The 20,835-nt window shown below is 42.3% G+C and overlaps 1 protein-coding gene across 1 annotated transcript in view; it reads left to right on the top strand.

Annotated features, from left to right (window-relative positions):
• ATP9A (ATPase phospholipid transporting 9A (putative)) overlaps positions 1 to 19,327 on the top strand; it is a 118,249-nt gene extending 98,922 nt beyond the window's left edge. The window contains exons 20-28 of the mRNA XM_029070406.1: positions 568 to 657; positions 806 to 950; positions 2,129 to 2,193; positions 4,231 to 4,386; positions 7,256 to 7,320; positions 8,394 to 8,502; positions 9,013 to 9,070; positions 11,014 to 11,217; positions 13,631 to 19,327. Of these exons, the coding sequence (XP_028926239.1) occupies positions 568 to 657; positions 806 to 950; positions 2,129 to 2,193; positions 4,231 to 4,386; positions 7,256 to 7,320; positions 8,394 to 8,502; positions 9,013 to 9,070; positions 11,014 to 11,217; positions 13,631 to 13,767 (1,029 nt within the window). The 3' untranslated portion in view covers positions 13,768 to 19,327. The remainder of the gene's footprint in view (positions 1 to 567; positions 658 to 805; positions 951 to 2,128; positions 2,194 to 4,230; positions 4,387 to 7,255; positions 7,321 to 8,393; positions 8,503 to 9,012; positions 9,071 to 11,013; positions 11,218 to 13,630) is intronic.
• Positions 19,328 to 20,835: the final 1,508 nt, after the last annotated feature.

Genomic DNA, 20,835 nt, shown 5'->3' with positions numbered 1-20,835 from the left:
AGTTCAGCAGTGTCCACAAAGAGCTTACATTCTAATGGGGGAGACGGATGCAAAAATGCTTTCAGAGAAATCAAAATAAACACTCGAGCGCATAATTAAATGAATGTAAGTACATTCATTCATTCATTAGTATTTATTGAGCGCTTCCTATGTGCAGAGCACTGTACTAAGCGCTTGGAATGTACAATTTGGCAACGGGTAAGTGCTGAGAATGGGTTACAAAATAAGCACATAAGTGCTAATCTCCTGAGAGCAATGTCACAGAGTTCTGGATGTGTAGGGGGAAAGGGTGTGGAGGGGAGAGAGGAGTTGTATTGTCTGTTCTGCATCCCCAGAGAGGAGAACCTGGAACTGACTGCCAGAGAACTTGTTGCCAGGAATGGGGAACACAATTCTCACCTGGTTTCCTGCACGGATTATTTTTAGCCTCATCCCTCTGGTGGAACAAAACCCCAACTAGATCGAAGACTCCAGGGACAAGACAACATGAAGGAGTCTAGCGATACGGTGTCTGTTTTGGTAGTTGTTGCGGAGCCAGATCTTTCCCACCATTTTGCTCATTTCCAGGTGACTAACAGAGGAGAAGCTCATTTGGAGCTGAATGCATTCCGCAGGAAACATGACTGTGCCCTGGTCATCTCCGGAGACTCCCTGGAGGTGAGGTTAGGAATTCTGGTGACGAACGTGGCTGGCTCCCAAAAAATAACTGGTCCCCCCTCCCTTCTGCCCCCCTCACCTCTCCTTTGTTGTTCAAATCCTGTGAGAGAGAACCGTGCCTGAACTTTCTCTTGTCCTCTGAGCTCAGGTGTGTCTGAAATACTATGAATACGAGTTCATGGAATTGGCCTGCCAGTGTCCCGCTGTGGTGTGCTGCCGCTGTGCCCCAACTCAGAAGGCCCAGATTGTGCGCCTGCTTCAGGAACGGACGGGAAAGCTGACCTGTGCTGTAGGTAAGAAGTTTGAGTCCCTGAGCCCTGGCATATCCCACCTGGACCAGTTCTCTTTCGACCTTCCATTGGCAGCTGCAGCTTTAAGAGTGCTTAAACGAAGAACCTCTTAAAGCCCTGAGGTTTGCTGGTTCATAAAGTTCATTTGTCAACCAGAACTCGTTTGGTGTCACATTTCCCCTACTTGTAGTTCTAGTTTCATTGATTTCTCGATTTGAGGACGGTGGTGTTGGGGGTGGCTGAGAAACTCTTTTGCACAGTATTTTTCTTGCTTGGTAATTAAGTTTGTGTTAATAATAATAATGTTGGTATTTGTTAAGCGCTTACTATATGCAGAGCACTGTTCTAAGCACTGGGGTAGATACAAGGTAATCAGGTTGTCCCACGTGAGGCTCACAGTCAATCCCCATTTTACAGATGAGGGAACTGAGGCACAGAGAAGTGAAGTGACTTGCCCACAGTCACACAGCTGACAAGTGGCAGAGCCGGGAGTCGAACCCATGACCACTGACTCCGAAGCCCAGGCTCTTTCCACTGAGCCAAAGCAGCATGGTCTAGTGGATAGAACATGGTCCTGGGAGTCAGAAGGACCTGGGTTCTAATCCCAGCTCTGCCGCTTGTCAGCTGTGTGGGCTTGGGCAAGCTATTTAATTTCTCTGGGCCTTGATGAGCTCATCTGTAAAATGGGAATTAAGCAGGGACTGTGCCCAACCTGATTACCTTTCATCTATCCCAGTGTTTAGTGCAGTGCCTGCAACATAGTAAGTGCTTAACAAATATTATTATTATTTTTATGAAGTGGTGGCCTGTAGAGCACAAACTTGCTCGGTATAGGACGTCTCTGTGGAAGAAAATCCATCTGCTGGTGACTTTGGGCAAGTCACTGAATCTCTCTGGGTCTCAGTTTCCTCATCTGTAAAATGGGGGTAATAAATTCCTTTTCTCTCTCCCTCTTTGACTGCAAGTCCCATGTCTGTGGGACAGAGACTGTCTGATTTGATTATCTTGTGTCTACCCCCGGTTCTTGGCAGAGAGCCTGGCGAAGCGTACACACGTAATAAATACTATCCATATTAAAACGTTGGATCCAAGCCCCCAAAATGTTACTGGCTGTTTGCTGTCACCAACCTCAAATTCATCTTTTTTTGCTTTGTTCCTTTTTTCTTTCACCTGGCCTGCAGGTGATGGGGGAAATGACGTCAGTATGATTCAGGAATCTGACTGTGGTGTGGGGGTCGAAGGAAAGGTGAGTGGATGACTGATAAGTTCAGTCAGGTTCGTTTTCTCTGTAGTTAAATTCTGTGCCTGATTCTTCTCCATATCTCGCTGTCAGGGGTGTTGCAAAGAGCAGTTCAAATTTGAAATAGATGAGACATCATCACCCTCATGAGCTTCCTGGGTATTGTATAGCTGTTGCCATTTTCATGGGGTAATGGAACACAGCTTCATTGCGTCAAAGGTGACAACAGGGGAAGCAGCGTGGCTCAGTGGAAAGGGCCTGGGCTTCGGAGTCAGAGGTCATGAGTTCGACTCCCGGCTCTGCCACTTGTCAGCTGTGTGACTGTGGGCGAGTCACTTCACTTCTCTGTGCCTCAGTTACCTCATCTGTAAAATGGGGATTAACTGAGCCTCACGTGGGACACCCTGATGACCCTGTATCAACCCCAGCGCTTAGAACAGTGCTCTGCACATAGTAAGCGCTTAACAAATACCAACATTATTATTATTAGCAGTGGGGAAATCCAGGGTGGGGGGCGACTGAAATGTGGGACTTCACTGTGGCCTCATGTCACTGCTGCCCCTATTGTTTCTGGGACATGTATCCTAGAAACCTAATCCATTTTATGAAGCAGCATCATGGGAGACTTTGCCACCTCTAATGGCTCCCCATATCTCTCCTCACAACTGACTTGGAGACTCTTTACCAGCTCTCTTTCTCGTATATTGACTCTCTTCACCCCTTACTTTCCAGGTAGACCTCTAAGCATCATATTTCCTCCATGAAGATTTCCCTGACTAACCTCTCTTTTCCCGCCTTATGCATCATAATAATAATGTTGGTATTTGTTAAGCGCTTACTATGTGCCGAGCACTGTTCTAAGCACTGGGGTAGACACTCGGGAATCAGGTTGTCCCACGTGGGGCTCACAGTCTTAATCCCCATTTTACAGACGAGGTAACTGAGGCACCGAGAAGTCAAGTGACTTGCCCAAAGTCACACAGCTGACGAGTGGCCGAGCTGGGATTCAAACCCATGACCTCTGACTCCAAAGCCCAGGCTCTTTCCACTGAGCCACGCTGCTTTCCTCCATGAAGATTTCCCTGACTAACCTCTCTTTTCCCTGCCTTATTCACCCTTCCTTCTGCTTCACTTGTGGTCTTGGGTCTATACCCTTTCAGCTCTATATACATAACCTTATATCCTACTGCTTTCCCATATCTGGGCTTTTAATGTCCATCTCCCCCACTATCAATCAATCAGTGGTATTCACTGAGGGCTCAATGTGCCGAGCATTGTACTAAACACTTGGGAGTGTACATTACAGCGGGCCTGGTAGGCAAATTCCCTGCCCACAACGAGCTTAAAGTCTGGTGGAGAGTTAGCCATTATAAATAAATAATTTATAGATTCCGACATAAGTGCCGTGGGGTTGTCAGATCCTTGAGAGCAAGGATAGTGTTTACCAAACCTATTATATTGTACTCTCCCAAGCGCTTATTACAGTGTTCTGCACCCAGTAAGTGCTCAGTAAAAGCTAGTTTGGCCCACGCTTAGTCTTCTCACTATGCCTTGATTTCTACCCTCCACTCTCCAACTTTCTGACGCCCTGTTCTCGTCATTGGCAACATCATCTTCAAATCAAAGGACAACTCTACTAATATGAGCAAAACTGTCTTTGAGTCTGGATAAAAAAAGAACTCAATCTTTATTGCTTTTCCTATTAAAAAAAATTTCTTGGGGAAAAAGAAATCATTTGTAGAGGCCACAGAGGAGGAGTCCATGCATTTCAGATATATATTTGTAATTTATTAGTGTATCTTATAACACTCCCAAATGACAACTGACCTGTAATACGATTATGTTTTCATTTCAATTCTTACTACTTCTTGGATTGCATTTAGAGTTGGACCACCTACAGTGTGTAGCTTGAAACCAAAGAACTCGCATCCCCTTATTGAAGTCTCCCAAAGATTCTTTAAGAATGTCTCATTTTTTTAATTAAAAAAAAGCATTTGCTCTGACCTCCTGTGTTTAATGGTGTCCAATTTCACTGGATTTTAGGAAGGAAAACAAGCATCTCTTGCTGCGGATTTCTCTGTCACTCAATTTAAGCATCTGGGACGGTTACTGATGGTTCACGGAAGGAACAGCTACAAGAGATCAGCAGCGCTCAGTCAGTTTGTGATCCACAGAAGCCTGTGTATCAGCACCATGCAGGTAAATGGATCAAGGGCTCTTGGTGCATGAAGCATATTTACTACTTTTATTGGAATTTCAGACAGTCAATCAAAATAAAAGCCAACGAGTTCCATTAGTACAATCAGCCCTCTTCTCCCCTGGATAAGAGAAGCACGATATCGTAAGGATATTCTTACAGACCCCCACATAATCTGCCTTTCTTCCACATCTTCATGTCTACCAATTCTCATATTGCACTTTCCCAAGCTCTTAGTACAGTGCCCTGAACACAGTAAGTACTCAAGAAATATGATTGGGTATTCCCATGTGTATCCCATGTGGCCTGAGAAGGGTGAAGGTTGGGGAGGAGCGGCAGGGCCTAGTGGAAAGACTATGGACCTGAGTTTTAATCCTAATTCTACCACTAACCTGCTATGTGACCTGGAGCCCATTAGTTAATTTCTCCATGTCCCAGTTTCCTCATCTGTAAAATGGGGGATTAAATACCTGTTCTACTTCTCCCTTAGTACAGTCCGTGACCCATTAAGTGCTTAACAAATACCTCAGTTTTTGTTATTATTATGAGTGGGAGTGCTTGGAGAAGATGAGGCAGGGGTAAATGAACTCCCCTCAGTGTAGCTACTGTGATTCTGCCATTAGCAGAAAGCCATAAAGAGGGAAATTTCTTCTTCCAGTTGCTGTAAGCATTCTGGCTGCTAGTCCTGCCTCTTCAACTAGGTGATCCTGGTTGAAGAATTGAAGGTGGATGACCCAAAGTTTTTTTCTTCTTTACCAGCCCAACTGCTGTGCTTCACAGTCTAAAGGACAGAGAAGAGCTTATTTAGCTTATTTGTTGTTTTGTTTTCTAAAACCTACTAGTCCTTTAGTCTCATTGTGCTACATGCTCTTAAATTCTTTTCTGAATGTTGTTACTCACCAAGATTTCATTCAGATGGTTCTGTTTTTCCCTTTCCCTGTCATACCCGGGTCATGTGTGAGTGTTTGTGTGTGTCTGTGATGTGTCCTTCGACCCACTATATGTCGGTATCCATCGGTGTTTGCAGAGGAGGCGTGAGGAGGGGAACACTTAAATTCCTTTTCATTCAAAAAGGCCCACAGTCAAGCAGCTGGTGGGGCTAATGATACCTTACAGCCATGCTTTTCATTTACATTAATTAAATCATTTAGATGAACTCAAACTGTTTTTAATCATTTGGAAAGTATTTTGTCGTAACTGGATGCCACCTAGAAAAAGTTGGCTTGATGAGTCCCCGTTGCTTGATGTTATCATTCATTTAGGCTAAATTAATCTCCTTTTGTCTTTTAGTTTTTACTTTGAGAAAAGAGAATTGATGCTTCTTTAGCAGGGGCAAGTGGTATAGCAGAAGTGATGGGACTCTACAGTGTTATGTGTTGATTGCAGTTTGAAAACTGGTGAAAAACACTGTATTTTACAAAGAAGCTGGTATGATATCTTTGGTTTATGAAAATGATGTATTTAAACCAGTTTTTCTCCTTATGGCCACTTTTGGAATGAGGGCCCTCTTTAAATACACAGAATAAATGCAGTATTCCTTAGCTTCCCACAATTGTACGTCCTGTCAAGGAGACTCATCTGGAGCCGAAGGTTACTATAGAAGAGAGTCATGCTCTCCTGGAAAACTCAGAACATATCCCCAGCAGGATTTTAGTTGACCATTAGAGTGCTGATAGGAGTATTGTATTATTACTCTTTTTTTAATGGTATTTGTTAAGTGCTTACTATGTGCCAGACACTACTAAGCACTGAGGTAGATACAGGGTAGTCAGATTGGACATAATCCCTGTCCTACATAGGGCTCACAGTCTTAATCCCCATTTTACAAACGAGGTAGCTGAGGCAAAGGGAAGTTGTGATTTGTCTAAGGTCACAAAGCGGACAAGTGACAGAGCAGGAATTAAATACGACTGAATGAATGAATGAATGAACTCCCTTCCCCTTCATAGCCAACAGACCATCACTTTCCCCACCTTCAGAGCCTTATTAAAAGCACATCTCCTTCAAGAGGCCTTCTCTGACTAAGCCTTCACATCGCCTACTCCCTTTTTGTTCTGTGGCACCCTTGCACTTGGATTTGTACCCTGTAGTTACCTTATCCTAGCCCTACTGAGAGCTCACCTCCTCCAGGAGGCCTTCCCACACTGAGCCCCCCTTTTCTTCTGCTCCTTCCCTCCGCCCCTACTCCTTCCTTCTGCTCTACCCCCTTCCTCACCCCACAGCACTTATGTATATTTGTACATATTTATTGTTCCATTTATTTTATTAGTGATGTGTTGATGCCTGTCTACTTGTTTTGTTGTCTATCTCCCCCTTCTAGAATGTGAACCCGTTTTGGGGTCGGGATTGTCTCTATCTGTTGCCGAATACTTTCCAAGCGCTTAGTACAGTGCTCTGCACACAGGAAGCGCTCAATAAATAGGATTGAATGAATTAGAACCCATGTCCTCTGACTTCCAGGTCTGTGCTCTTTCCACTAGGCCACACTACTTCTGCATTCTGGATTCCATTACTGCATTTTGCAGTATGTCTTCCCTTCCTCCTAGGGTGTTGAGGCTGAATTGTCTTAGATTAAATGTTTTTCCTGATCACAGATGCTTGTTTTTAGGGAGCATCTTAGAATGTAATTGCCCAGACTTCTTTGGTTTCCTAGAAAAATGTATCAAGAAGCCAATTGCATTAAGCTTCTTTTTCCATCAGAGAGCATGAAAAGTAAACACCGTAGGCTCATGTTTTTGTCTTTTCTGATGTGATTTCTTAGCTTAATGGGTGACATTTTCCATTTCAGGATATGAGCAGATTATTGAAAGTGTGGTGATTTGAAAGCATTTGTTTTTTCAGTTTGATAATGTTCCCATGTTTCTGTCACAGGCTGTCTTCTCTTCAGTGTTTTACTTTGCCTCAGTTCCTCTTTATCAAGGATTCCTCATTATTGGGTAAGAACAATCCTCTTTTAATAAACCTTTCTGAGAACACTGAAATCTGATGAAAGTGGAAGACGATCTCTAGGGAGAAGAAAAATAATGTATGGCTCTATCAGTAATTCTCAGCAAATGAAAAGAGTTTTCCTCATAACTTCCCAAACTGCTAGAAATTTTTAAAGTTATTTGTTAGGCGCTTACTATGTGCCAGGCACTGTACTAAGTGCTGGGGTAGATACAAGCTAATCAGGTTGGACCCAGTCCAGGGATCACAGTTTTAATCCCCATTTTACAGATGAGTTAACTGAAGCACAGAGAAGGTAAGTGATTTGCCTAGGGTCACCCAGTAGACAAGTGGAGGAGCCGGGATTAGAACTCAGGTCCTTCTGACTCCCAGGCCTGTTGCCCTGTCCACTAGGCCATGGTGCTTCTCAAATAGAAATAGAAATGAGACTCCTGGGTCCAATGAAGGGTGTAAAGGATAGTGTGAGAAGGTTGTGTCAAGAGAATTCAAGTAGAAAAATGAAAATCCTGAACGGTGCTTCCTTTGGGCATCAGGGCATCTATCTGTTGGGAAAGACGAGGCTGGGAATTAGAACAATACAGTTTACATGGATGGTTTCTCCAGTTTGAATATAGTTAAAAAAAATGAAATGAGAGGAAAAGACAACTTGAAGACTGTGAAAGAACAAGTCAGATATAAGCAGTCACAAGAGAAACTAGTAGAAAAATGATTACCTGTTTAGTCAGCTGGACTGCAGATGATGCGGGCTTCCTGGCCTTTTCCAAAGTGTTTCCTCAGTCCCATTTGGAAGGAATTAATTGTTCTTGGATTTTTTTTAACAAAATAGAAGATGCCTTCCACTTTTGGCATTTCCCTCAGGGTATTTGGGATGGAAAAAGCACATTAGTCCATTGAATATGCTGGTAGGTTGTTTGAGTTGAAGAGAGTCTGAAAAAGTCTAATTCTGTTGTTTGTACTCTCCCAAGTGCTTAGTACCGTGTTCTGCACATAGTAAATACCATTGATTGATTGAGTACCATCTTCAACATTTGACATTAACATTTGTGACTTTCCTTCTTCCAAGGTACTCGACCATTTATACCATGTTTCCGGTGTTCTCTCTTGTCCTGGACAAAGATGTTAAATCTGAAGTTGCCATGCTATATCCAGAGCTCTACAAAGACCTCCTTAAGGTTTAAACTCTTTTTTCAACCTTTTATTTTGTGCCATTTAGCTTGAATTGGGAGATTTCAAACAAGTAGTTTTGACTAAATTCATAAATGAATCGTCAATAATGATGTAGTAGAGGGATAAGGGTGGTTCGCTAACCTTAAACATGTGACAAGATGTCAGGGAAGATTTCCATCACATTGTTTTTCTGCCAATCAAATTGTCCATTTTGGGGGCACAGAATGCTGGCTTGGATGAGCCATTATTCTGATGCAGTAATAGCATTTATTTTGTTTTAAGATAGTCATGCAATTTGCCAAAGAGCTTTCCCGTACACACCTCTTGGGAGTGGGACCCTCTTAATTTCCTTATTTAGTTCCTCTAGTGCATTGAAATGCTTATAAATCATTTAATGAAAATAGGCAGGTTTTCTCTTGTGGTTGGTTAATGGAAAGATATCGCCTTCAGGTGGCATTCGGGCAGATGGTGGTTATCCAAATTCAACTCCTCTAATCTCTCTGTGTTCTACCTAGGGACGGCCATTGTCATACAAGACATTTTTAATATGGGTTTTGATAAGCATTTATCAAGGTAAGAAATTAGACTTATTTTTCCTTTTGTGGCAATCCCTGAAAGAAAACGTTCTGCCCCAAAACTTTGTAATACATGAATAATATATCGGGAGGTCAGTAATGCAAAACAGCAGTGATGAGTATAGCACTATTGAATTACTGTATTATGGAAACAATCTCCTGTATAGTCATTAAAGTTCTTTAAAAGCAGTAATGGAGGGGAAAGAGAGGAATAGGATTTTTCACATGATTTTTGTGGTCAAACTTAAAGGGTAAGATTTAGTTAATAGCACTCCTCACTCCCCTTGCCTCTGATAGATCACTGACTCCTTTATCATGACTCATGTCCAGCTAGCCAAGTTAAGTACGGATGAAACTTTGATATAATGAGTGTTTATAAAATTCCAAGAAATACTTGTTATAACGAGTGCTTGTTAAATTAGAAGAGAATCTTGGCCTGTGTTTTATAATAGTTGCTTTGTTTCTCCATGCTCCAGTGAGGTTCTCACTAAACGCCATAGTTATTATGTGTAGGTTTCACCTGTAGTTTACATTTCTTTTTAGTTTCTAGCTCTCTTTTTCAATTTTTCAGAAGAAAAAAGTAATAATTGGCATTTGGTATTTTTTTTTTAAAAAAAAAGCAATTGCAGAAGAGCGGAGTATTACCAGAAAAAGCTCAGATGAGAGATAAAAATATTAATATAGAGTGCGCCTGTTTATATTCAGGACAGTATAAAGTAGCAAATGAGAAGTATTGATTTTGCAGGAGACGCTGCTGGTTGGTTAAAAATTCTTGGAGCCCTCTAAAAAACAGGGGAAAGCCTAAATATTTAGGGATAACTGAGGTAGAGTCAAATGATTTGTTTTCCCTTGTCAGCCAGACACAACATTCAGATGATTTCATTGCTTATCCTCTACCTGGAGTTGCCAGCAGGACTTTTCATCAGAAGTTGTTTGTTCACATTTCAGCTTCAGTGGAATTTGCAAATCCAGACATATTACATGTTGATGTTGCTACTATTGATGAGGTTGGATGAGGATGGATAGAATCCTAGCCCCAAGGGGGAAATCTAATTTGGTGCCAGAACTACACTAGACAGATGTATAAATAAATATCCACTCACCCAAGGGTAATAACATTTTTATTTTTATTCTGGACAAGTAGAAAGGGCAAATTTCATTTTTCTGAAAATTTTCTGTGAAGAGGGTAAGCTGGTTCAAACTTTTTGTGAGCTGGTTCCATTTTGTATTCTTATTTTCTTGGCTGCTGCTACCTGTATCAAACAGATCAATCAGTAGTATTTATTGAGCACTTGCTGCATGCAGAGCGCTACGTTAAGCACTCGGGAGCAAAGCAGCGTGGCTTAGTAGATAGCATCCAGGCCTGGGAGTCAGAAGGACCTAGGTTCTAGTCTCGGCTCCGCCACGTGTCAGCTGTGTGACCTTGGGCGAGTCACTTAACTTCTCTGTGCCTCAGTTACCTCCTCGATAAAATGGGGATAAGAGTGTGAGCCCCAGGTGATACGGGGACTGTGTCCAACCCGATTAACTTGCATCTACCCCAGCGCTTAGAACAGTGCTGGGAACATAGTAAACCCTTAACAAGTACCATAATTATTATTATTATTACAGTATACACCAGTGTTAGGAAACATGTTCCCTGCCCACAACAAGCTTCCATCAATTAATCACTGACATTTACTGAGCACTTAGGATGAGCTAAGTTCTTCAGAGAGTACGATACAATAGAGTTGGTAGACACGATCCCTGGTCAACAGCTGTTGGACTATCTATTCTTAAAGTTCTCCGTGGAAGGATGGCCATTCAAATCTCAGTTCCACCGCTCACACCTAACCTTCACCTTGCTACAGTTTAAGCCCTCTTCCTTCTGTTTTAACCTCAGTGGAATCCTTACTCATCCTAGTTGTTTCATAACTAATGTTTTCTCCCCTGTCATTACAGGAAGCATCATCATGTATGGAGCACTGCTGCTATTTGAATCTGAGTTTGTCCACATAGTGGCCATTTCCTTCACATCCTTAATTCTGACGGAATTGCTGATGGTGGCTTTAACAATTCAGACATGGCACTGGCTCATGATCGTGGCAGAATTGCTCAGTCTTTCCTGCTATATAGCTTCTTTGGTCTTCTTGCATGAGTTTATCGGTAAGATTCCACCCTCAGTGTTTCAGGATCAGTCTACGAGTAACTGGTACATAAAGTCACGGATTTCCAGGGTGGGAAGATTTGCAGGACTCTTAAGTGGTTTCTCTGGCCCCAATTTCTAAACTTGAAGTATGTGATAGTTGGAATGACCTTGCTATTTTCCTCCTGGGCTGTGGGTAATCTTGGGGCCATCTAATCTAGCCTGCCAGAACTGAAAATAACTGCAGCTCATTATCTTTATCAGATGCTGAAGACATTTATTGATCAGATTCTCAAGTCATTTCTTACTCGAGTGTAGAGGAGCATATATTCCCTCCTTTCCCCAGCTATCTAAGGGCTCCTGAGCCTCAGCAATTAATGTGGCTGAGATTTAATCAGCCCGTTCTCTAAACCCTCTAGATGTGTCATTTAAAAAGCTTGTCCCTAACTCTTTTTTAATGATATATAAGTGTTTACTATGTGCCAGCCACTGTATGAAGCCCTGGAATCAATCAGGTTGGACACAGTCCCTGTACCACATGGGGCTCACAGTCTTAATCCCCAATTTACTGATGAGGTAACTGAGGCACAGAGAAGTTAAGTGACTTGCCCAAGGTCATGCAGCAGACAAGTGGCGGAGTCAGGTTTAGAACCCAGGTCCTCTGACTCCCAGACTCTTTCCAGTAGGCCAGCCTCATGGGTGACATGGACTGAATCCGACCTGATTTACTTGTATCTATCCCAGTGCATAGTACAGTGCCTGGCACATAGGAAGCGCTTAACAAATACAATTTTTTAAAAAAGGAAACTTGAATCTCCAGGTGAGTTTCCAATTCTCTTTCTTTGCTGCTTGGTTTGAGGCTTCAGTAGGGCAGGATCTCTGGTACAGCAATTTTGATGGTAAGTATAGAGGAAAAAGGGTCAGGGTGACATACTCCTGACAGGCACTATTTCCCCCCTGTTATTTGTTAGACGCTGACTTTATGTTGCACTGTTCTAAGGGCTGGGTTAATCAACTTTATCAGGGTTAATCAAGCCACCGACAGCCACTGTCCCACACGGAGCTCAAAATCTAAGTAGGAGAGAGAACAGATATTGAATCCCCACTTTGCAGTTGAGGAGACTGAGGCAGACAGAAGTTAAGTGACTTGCCCAAGGTCACGCACCAGGCGAGTGGTGGGTCAGGATTAGAACCTAGGCCCTCTGGCTCCCAGGCCTGTGCTTTATCCACTAGGCCACACTGCTTCCCTACAGTATACCTTCAAAACATGGGTATGATGGCATATTGTAGGTCTTATTCCATTCAACTTATTCTGTAACATTATGTTTGAGGATGTGCTGAGGAATCTGGAAGCTGGAGTCAGAATAGAATACATTTTCAATTAATTATTGAATAAAACAAAGGAAATGAAATTGGTAAATAGAGCTATATTGTTTCCTTATTCTGTGGACCCTCATCCAGTGCTACAGAAGGGAAAAGGCAGAAAGGGAAGTCATAGACAGAAAGCACCCAATCAGTGATATTTATTGAGCACTTATTGTATGCAGAGCACTGTACTACGTATTTGGGGAACAGTTTTCTTATCTGTAAAATGGGGATTCACTGCCTGTGTTCCTTCCTACTTAAACTGAGCCCCATGTGGGGCCTGATTAACTTGTTTCTACCCCAGCACTTAGGGCAATGCTTGACACATAGTAAACACGTAACAAATACCATAATAAACTATTCTTCATTCATTCATTCAGTAGTATTTATTGAGCGCTTATTCTGTGCAGAGTACTGTACTAAGCACTTGGAATGTACAACTTGGCAACAGATATTACACAACTATTAACTATTAGTATTAATAGTAATTAACTATTATTACAATGGGAGCTTACACTTCCTCTCAGAAAGAAACTGCACACTCAGACTGTGAATTTGACATTCCTGTTATAAATATTCAGAATGATAATCCCAGAGAGAAATGGCTATTTTGCATTTCCCAACCCAAAGACTCTTTGTTAAATGCTCTCCTTCTGATACGAGTGTAATTTAGCATTGTAGATCGGGGTGGGTGCCCTTGGGAAGAAACGTATCCTGACCGATTAAAAAAAAAATAGTTATCTGGAAATTAAGCTATCAGTGTGTTAGGGTACTGGATTGCACTTTCCAAGCGCTTAGTACATTGCTGTGCACAATAAATACGATTGAATGAATGAATGAATATTGAAAAATATACGGCAATAGAGAAGGGGACATTTGGGGAACTGAGGGATAACAAGAGAAAAGAATGTTGAAAGGGGAACCCTCGGAGGATGGTATGTTTGGATTGGGAAGCGTTGTTTTTCCTTGCCTTTAGCATTTTTAAGTGGAATCTCTGAGCCACTTGGAGCCCTGAGAAAATACTGGATCCCAACTAAGAATGTTTCTTTTCTTCCTGTTTTGTTGCAGATGTGTACTTCATTGCCACCTTATCGTTCTTGTGGAAAGTCACAGTCATAACTCTGGTCAGTTGTCTTCCCCTCTACGTTCTGAAATACCTGAGAAGACGATTCTCTCCTCCCAGTTACTCGAAGCTCACGTCATAGGCTGCTAATCCGGGGCGGGGGTGGGCGGGTGGGATTGGTGAACAGGAACTTTGCACACTTCTGATGGACAAACATAATGTATCCCTTGTTACTAACACTTAGGATAGTTGCACATGAATATGCAGTAATCGGTAGCCTATGCTGCTTGAATGAGAAGACTTACAGATGTAGTGAAATGAAGCTAAACTGACTCAGTGTCAGAGGGAGAAGTCCACTCATGCACCGGACCGGATCAGTTTCGCCACCATTTGTCGTTCAATTGAATGGATGACGATTTAACCAGAGCTCTAAGTGTTCACCTGGAAAGCTGCTCTTCGACTTTGAATTTTTATCATGTGGCAGAATATTTTTAGTTTGGATGAAGATTGCAGGGTGTGTTTGTTTTTGTGGGTTTTTTTGAACCATTCTGTGCTGTGAAATGGCTTTGTATTATTTATATTTTTATTATTTCTCTCAAGGTTCAGCAGCAGATGCTGGGTGCTTGGAAACTCCTGTTTGGGCATAAAAATGCTACAGATGATTTTGTTGACTGCTTTCTGGTATTACCCCTCCATTCGAGAAGGCTCCACTATTAATTGATACCTGCACACAACTGGGACTCCTTTGTTAAGATTAGTTTTTCCCTTCTGGCATCCCTAGCGAAAGACTAAAAGATTGAAAATCCAGACCACTCTATCGTGTTCTGGCCCAACTTTGAGAGCAGTCACGACAGCGTCTCCTGAGAGACAGTATACCATATTTTCAGTTTATTTTTTTTTAAAGGTGAAGCGTTTCTGCTAGAAAGAGCCAATAATGCAGAAACAACAGAAGGTCTGCTGGCATTCTCAGCAGAGTCCCTGAATTTAAGCAAAGCTCCTTAGCAGGAAATTTGCAGCTGAACTGTCCTTAAATGTGTCGACAGAGTGATAAGAGACTGAACTAATTCTTTAGACAATGTGGCAGACATGACTCAAATCCTCTGAGGCTGAGAGGAAAGGTCAGAGAGCTGCTGCTCTTCAGTTACATAAAAATCTGTTTCCTGTTAGGAGGAATTAATGAAGAAGAACTGAAAATAAGCCGAAGCATCTTACACTGTTGCCATTCATCAGAGGCTTTTAGAGCGGGAAAACCAGTGCGGAGATGTGCAGGGCTTCCAGCATTAAAAATTGGAATTTGCTTCATCGAGCAAAAGTTTTGAAGGAAGCCTGCTGAAAGGCAGTCTGTGATAAATGACATGATGCTTCTCCTGTGGTAGAAATCCCCAGAATGTGTTTTAAATGAAAGTGGGGGGGAGAGTTTGCAAGACTTATTTCAGTGGAGGCTACAAGGAGTTGGAAAGGGTTGTAGGTAAAACAAAAAATGCATGTCGGGGTGGGGGTGGGGGGCTTTTTCCCTCTATTAGCTGCAAAGTACCAGAAAGGAGGAAGTTGGTGGGATTTTAAAATAAGTCTTAGTAGTTACCTTTCTAGCCCTTTACCCCTGGCCCCAGAGGGGATTCTCCCAAATTTGGGCTGAAAGAATTGGGGAGCATTGGGTTTAACTTGGCTGTAATAACGATGGTATTTGTTAAGCGCTTACTATGTGCCAAGCACTGTTCTAAGCGCTGGGCTATATTGGAGGGACTTGTGTTCAGTGTTTTCAGTGCAGCCCATCTACACCTTTTAAAGGGACTTATTGCCTACACAGAAATTCTATAACCTAACAGCGAGGATAGGTTGACCATTAAAAGTTGTGTGGCTCTGTCATAAATTGGTGCAATAGGGGTTTTCAGATTAGAAAATAGACCCAGCCCTTTCCATCTCCTCTGTTCATTTCTTCACCCAGAAATGGATCAAACTAAAATCAGGAGGCGGTGGAGTAGATGTCAGAATGAAACAGTGCAATCCCTAGGTAGGCAAGAGTGTACCTTTTTCTCTCCAAACTCTTCAAAAGCTGGAAGAGCTCCTAGTGGGTGCTCTTCATCTGCGACCTCAAAGGGAAGTGGGCGGAAGAGGCCAGTTCAAGTCTATCCGTAATATCGGGAATCTTATCGGAGCCTCTCATTCTGCTTGCAAATACTGACGGGGATGGTGCTAAAGAAATATGGTGATTTATTCAAATACTGTAGCAATAGCCCCATCAGATTTGGTTTGGCATCTCCTCTTCAACTGAAATTAGACAGTTGAAATTTGGCGATTTGGATTATTATTATTTTTTGAGATCTCCGTCTACGTTAAGAAGCAATCTGAGCTTGTTTTAATTACAGAAATGTCTTCAGCTTATTTCGATTATTCCCAGAGAGAAAAAGTATCTAGGGCTCCATTTAGTAGTAAGGCCCCTCTTTTGTGAACATGATATGACCACAGCACATGTGTGGGATATAGATGATTGGTATGAAAAAGCCTGCTATTTTTGGATTTCCCATTTCCCTGTGAATTTTTTCCATAAGCTTCATTCAAAACAGCCTTTGGTAATAGTGGGTATCCAGATTTTTAAATGGTTTCTATCTTCAGGGAAGAAGGGCTTTAATGGAGGCAGAAGAGAGATAATCTGGAAGTGCAAGTTGTGGAAATGACATCTGTTTAAGGACTCTTCATTCTAATATGATTTCATGGAGACTCAGTAATGAAAACCATGAAGATTTCAAAGGGGAAACCAGTTGGGATAAATAATTCAAGTTTCTTGTCTTGTTGAAGGAACATGATATTAGTACTTGTGCTCTTAACACTGCTATCTCTACTAGCTTTATATCAGTAATCGAATGTTCTTCAATAATACAAGTGCCAAGTCTACTATGTTATCAAAAATAAATAGGGTTGAGGTTACCACTTTCTGGGGTTACTGAGTTTGGCAAACTGCAGTCCAAAATAACAGATATCAAGCATTAAAATTCCAAACTGGATTATATTTTTTTCTTGTTTTAAAGGGATATTGTCAGGTCGAAAGGATCACTTCATTTAGATCGTAGTTCGTTTGTGATGGCAAACAGTTTGGATGAATAAACCTTGAGAATTAAGCCTCATTTTATTTCTCAAGTTATACCATTTCTCTCTCTTCCTCTAAGCTAATCGATCAGAGCTGTAAAAGACCCAAAGAGATCATCTAATCCACCTCCATGCTTAGGACATGACAGTACTACCGTCAGCGGGTAAAATAAATAGATCAGATTTCCCGTTGGCTGTTCAAATGCAGCCTGGAGGGCCATATCAATATAGTTAAAGACCGCTGAACGAAGTTTTCCTTGCCTTTTTAAACATAATAATGATAGAACTCCTCTTTGGTATCTTCGTTTGCACGCTTTATTTTTATTTTTAACTTTTGAACTTAAAGCAGGGTACCGAGCTACCTGAGCAGATGCCTTTAGTGAGTCATAGTTAGTTTGGATGTTAAAGTTTAGGGTGCATGTGTGTATATGTGGCGTGGAAAAGCTCTTAACACCCCCATCCCTACGAGCTGTATGTGTGTGAGCATTTGTGCGTGGGTGGCGTTAGAGTAATCTGTGGTTTAGCTCTTAACTCTGGCTTCTTGCCATGGAGAGAGAACTTGGCTGTAAAGCCAGAGAGCGGTTCTCAGGAGCAGAGTAGGCTTGAGTTTCAGTGCGTGGGCCAGGGTGACATTGCACCATTATGTCATGACGTCATGTGTGCTCCAGCGGGGTGGGCGTCTTTGTCCCCAGAGGTTACTTCAGTCTAGAGGATCCTGTGGGGAGCCAGGATGGGCCTGGGAAAGGGGGAGCGGCCGGGGCGGAAATCCCACCTCAGGCCGGAGTGGGCGGTGGAGATGGAGGTGACGCGGAACCTCCCTTAGCCCCAAGACGGCACTGCTTCCGGCAGAAACCCCTGGCTGGGCTGGACCAGTTCCAGTGGTACGGAGGATCCAGAGAAGGCCTAGCTCCACACTCGTCCCCAGTGATGACTCCTTTCTGGCCCAGGGGTCCCTCTGCGAAGCAGTACAGTGCGTGGCACCTAGTAAGCGCGGAACACTACCAGGAGCTGGGAAAGCCTACACCAAGTCGTTTGCTCAATGCTCCTCTTTAACCCCCCCAGCTCCAGGACACCGTCACCTTCTCTTCTGGCCAGAAGAAGATAGCCAGGAGGCAGTAGGGTTCCTCTAGCCCTCCTTCTGCTGGTTTTTTTACTATCCAAATCCAGCTGTCGCGACAGCACTGGGCAGGTTGTGCAATTACTGTCTCTTTTTCGAGTTTAGCACTTTATGTATTGTGTCTGAGTGGGTTTCCTCGAGTAGTAATAATTTTTGTAACAGTGATGTTAAATACTGATGTTTGTTTACCGAAAATTTCAACGGGGATGATTCTGCCCTGGAAATTTGCGTTCCTCCGGGGACTTTTCAATATATTTTGAATTTGGTGTTCGCTGGGAGTTGAAATCGTAATATCTGTTTCTTCAGATGGGATTTTGTTTTTATACTTAGATATTATTTATTGGGGGGGGGGTTCATCGCATTCAGACATGTGATTTGGGGGAAACAGTTTCGAACCTTTGCCAAACGAGCTTAACGGAGCCTTAGGGGGGAGTATTTGTGTCTCATTCTTGTTCTTCATTCTAATTTCAGAAATAAAAAAGAAACACGTAGGAGTTACTTTCAGAAGTTTTTCCCTTCCGGCGCCTGAGTATTTTGTTAAGACTTGGGTTTCTGACTTTGTATACTTGCGTATCTTTGATTTCGGTATGCAATGGTTCATTCTGATGGCATCGACATTTTACACCCACGAGTTAATATCACCATTTACAAAAGGCTCAAGCAACTTTGTAAATTCAGCAGATTGCATTTTTCCACACTTCCTTCCAATCTTTATTAACGTAATACCCTTCTTAAAGTGCAGTCTCCCAGTTTGTCCTCCATTTTTACCGAAACACATGGTAGGTTTTGAGCGGAGCCCAAGTTACCTGGCTCTGGCACCTGTGGCCCGTTGACACTTATCATGCCGAAGTACCATTTTTTCTGCAACAGTGTCCTCAGCAACTTTAGCACCCTTTGGAGACAGTCTTTAAATACTATGGGGCAAAGTATATTTGTATTTTCTCGATTACAACGGAGACAAATTTATGTTCCATTCAGTGGGGTAGGTTTAAAATTCATGCGGAATCACATTCCTTCCCCATGTATCCCATACCTAATCCTGATTTCAAATTATTCGATAGATTTTTTTTTGATAGGAGTGAAACTGGTACAATATTTAGTACGAAATCCCAAGTGAATTGAACTACAACTCTAAGAAGAGACACGTGATCTGTAGTGTTTCAAAAGTTCTCTCATTGTCTGCCGGTATGGATCATTGTTGTTGCCTAATAAATCTAGTGTACTTTTAAGCCTTTAAAGATCATTCTTATTTGTATGAAAACATGAATTCTGGTGTCAAAATGATGAATATTTATTGTGATGCTGATGTTTTGTACCTTTCATCTAGTTCATAAAATGTAAATATATTTTACTCAAGTTAAAAGTCTTAATTCAGCTTAAAACAAAAGCAAGTTATTTATTGTTCCGTGGAGTTATATGTTCCAAATGAGAATTTGAAAGGGATTGATGTTTAAAAAAAAGTGAAAAATAAATTTTATGCAACTTCATGCTTTTATTTATACTTGGTCTATGGTGGTGTGAATTCAATTGGTTCTTTTTTCTTATCCGACTTGTGAGGATTCACCACAAATCAGGGATTGGGTGGCATTGAAAGAGATTCAGAGAATGGGAAAGTTTACAGGAAAGGGGTTTATTTGCTAGTATGGCATAAACTCTATCTATCCCGTGGGATTCTTGTCCAGCCCTAATGTAGATCCGGCGTGCCGCTCTGGAAATCAGAAGACCTGGGCTCTCATTCGTGTCCTGCCTGTAGCGGGTAAATGGGGATATATGCTGAACCTGCATCATCATCATCTATAGTATTTATTGAGTGCTTCTGTGTGCAGATCATTAAACAAAGTGTTTGGGAGAGCACCATAAAACAGAGTTGGTAGACGTGTTCCCTGCCCACATTGAGAAGCAGCATGGCTTACTGAAAAGAGCATGGGCCTGGGTTCTCATCCCCACTCTGCCAATTTCTTGCTGTGTGATCTTGGGAAAGTCACTTAACTTCTCTGTGCCTTGGTTTCCTCAACTATAGAATCGGGATTAAATCTTACTCCCTCCTATATAGACTCTGAACTCCTATGGGACAGGGACTGTGTCCAACCTGATAAATCTGTAGCTATTTCAGCACTTAGACCAGTGCCAGTAAGCATTTAACAAATGCCGTTTAAAAAATGAGCCTACAGTCCAGAGAGAAAGATATTAATGTAAATGAGTAATTTATATTTAACAATTCATTCAATAGTATTTATTGAGCGCTTACTATCTGTGGTACCCCTGCCCTTTTACTCATTCATTTTTTTTTTTGTATGGTATTTAGGCACTTACTATGCGTCAGTCACTGTAGTAAGCGCTTTGGTAGATACAGCCTGATCAAGTTGGACACAGTCCATAGAGCTCAGAGTCTTAATACCCATTTTACAAATGAGGCATAATAATAATAATAATGATGATGGTATCTGTTAAGCACTTACTATGTGCCAAGCACTGTTCTAAGCACTGGAGTAGACACAAGGTAATCAGGTTGGATACAGTCCCTGTCCCACATGAGGCTTACACTCTGAATCCCCATTTCACTGATAAGGGAACGGAGGCACAGAGAAGTAAAGTGACTTGCCCAGGATCACACAACAGACATGTGGCAGAGCTGGATTAGAACACAGGCCTTCTGACTCCTAGCTTTGTTTTATTTCCACTAGGCCACACTGCTTCTCGTTGCACCCGTGCCGTAGTGGGAGCACGACTGGCAGTGACAAGAGAGTGGGTGTTGACGTCACTAACACTAGAATTGATTCATCTGTGTGGGTTCATTCATTGTCGTGTTTATCGAGCACTTACAGTGTGCAGAGCACCGTACCAACGCTTGGGAGAGAATAATACAACAATAGAAACATTCCCTGCCCACAATGCGCTTACAGTCTTGCGGGGGGGACAGACATTAATATAAATAATCACAGACGTACCTAAGTGCGGTGGAGCCGGAAGGGGGGAAGAGCAGAGGGAGCAAGTCAGGGTGACCCAGAA

Source organism: Ornithorhynchus anatinus, chromosome 8 (genome assembly GCF_004115215.2).
Source record: "Ornithorhynchus anatinus isolate Pmale09 chromosome 8, mOrnAna1.pri.v4, whole genome shotgun sequence".
Lineage (NCBI taxonomy): Eukaryota > Metazoa > Chordata > Mammalia > Monotremata > Ornithorhynchidae > Ornithorhynchus > Ornithorhynchus anatinus.
Note: the sequence above shows the minus strand (reverse complement) of the source record. Positions and strands in the feature narration are given on the sequence as shown.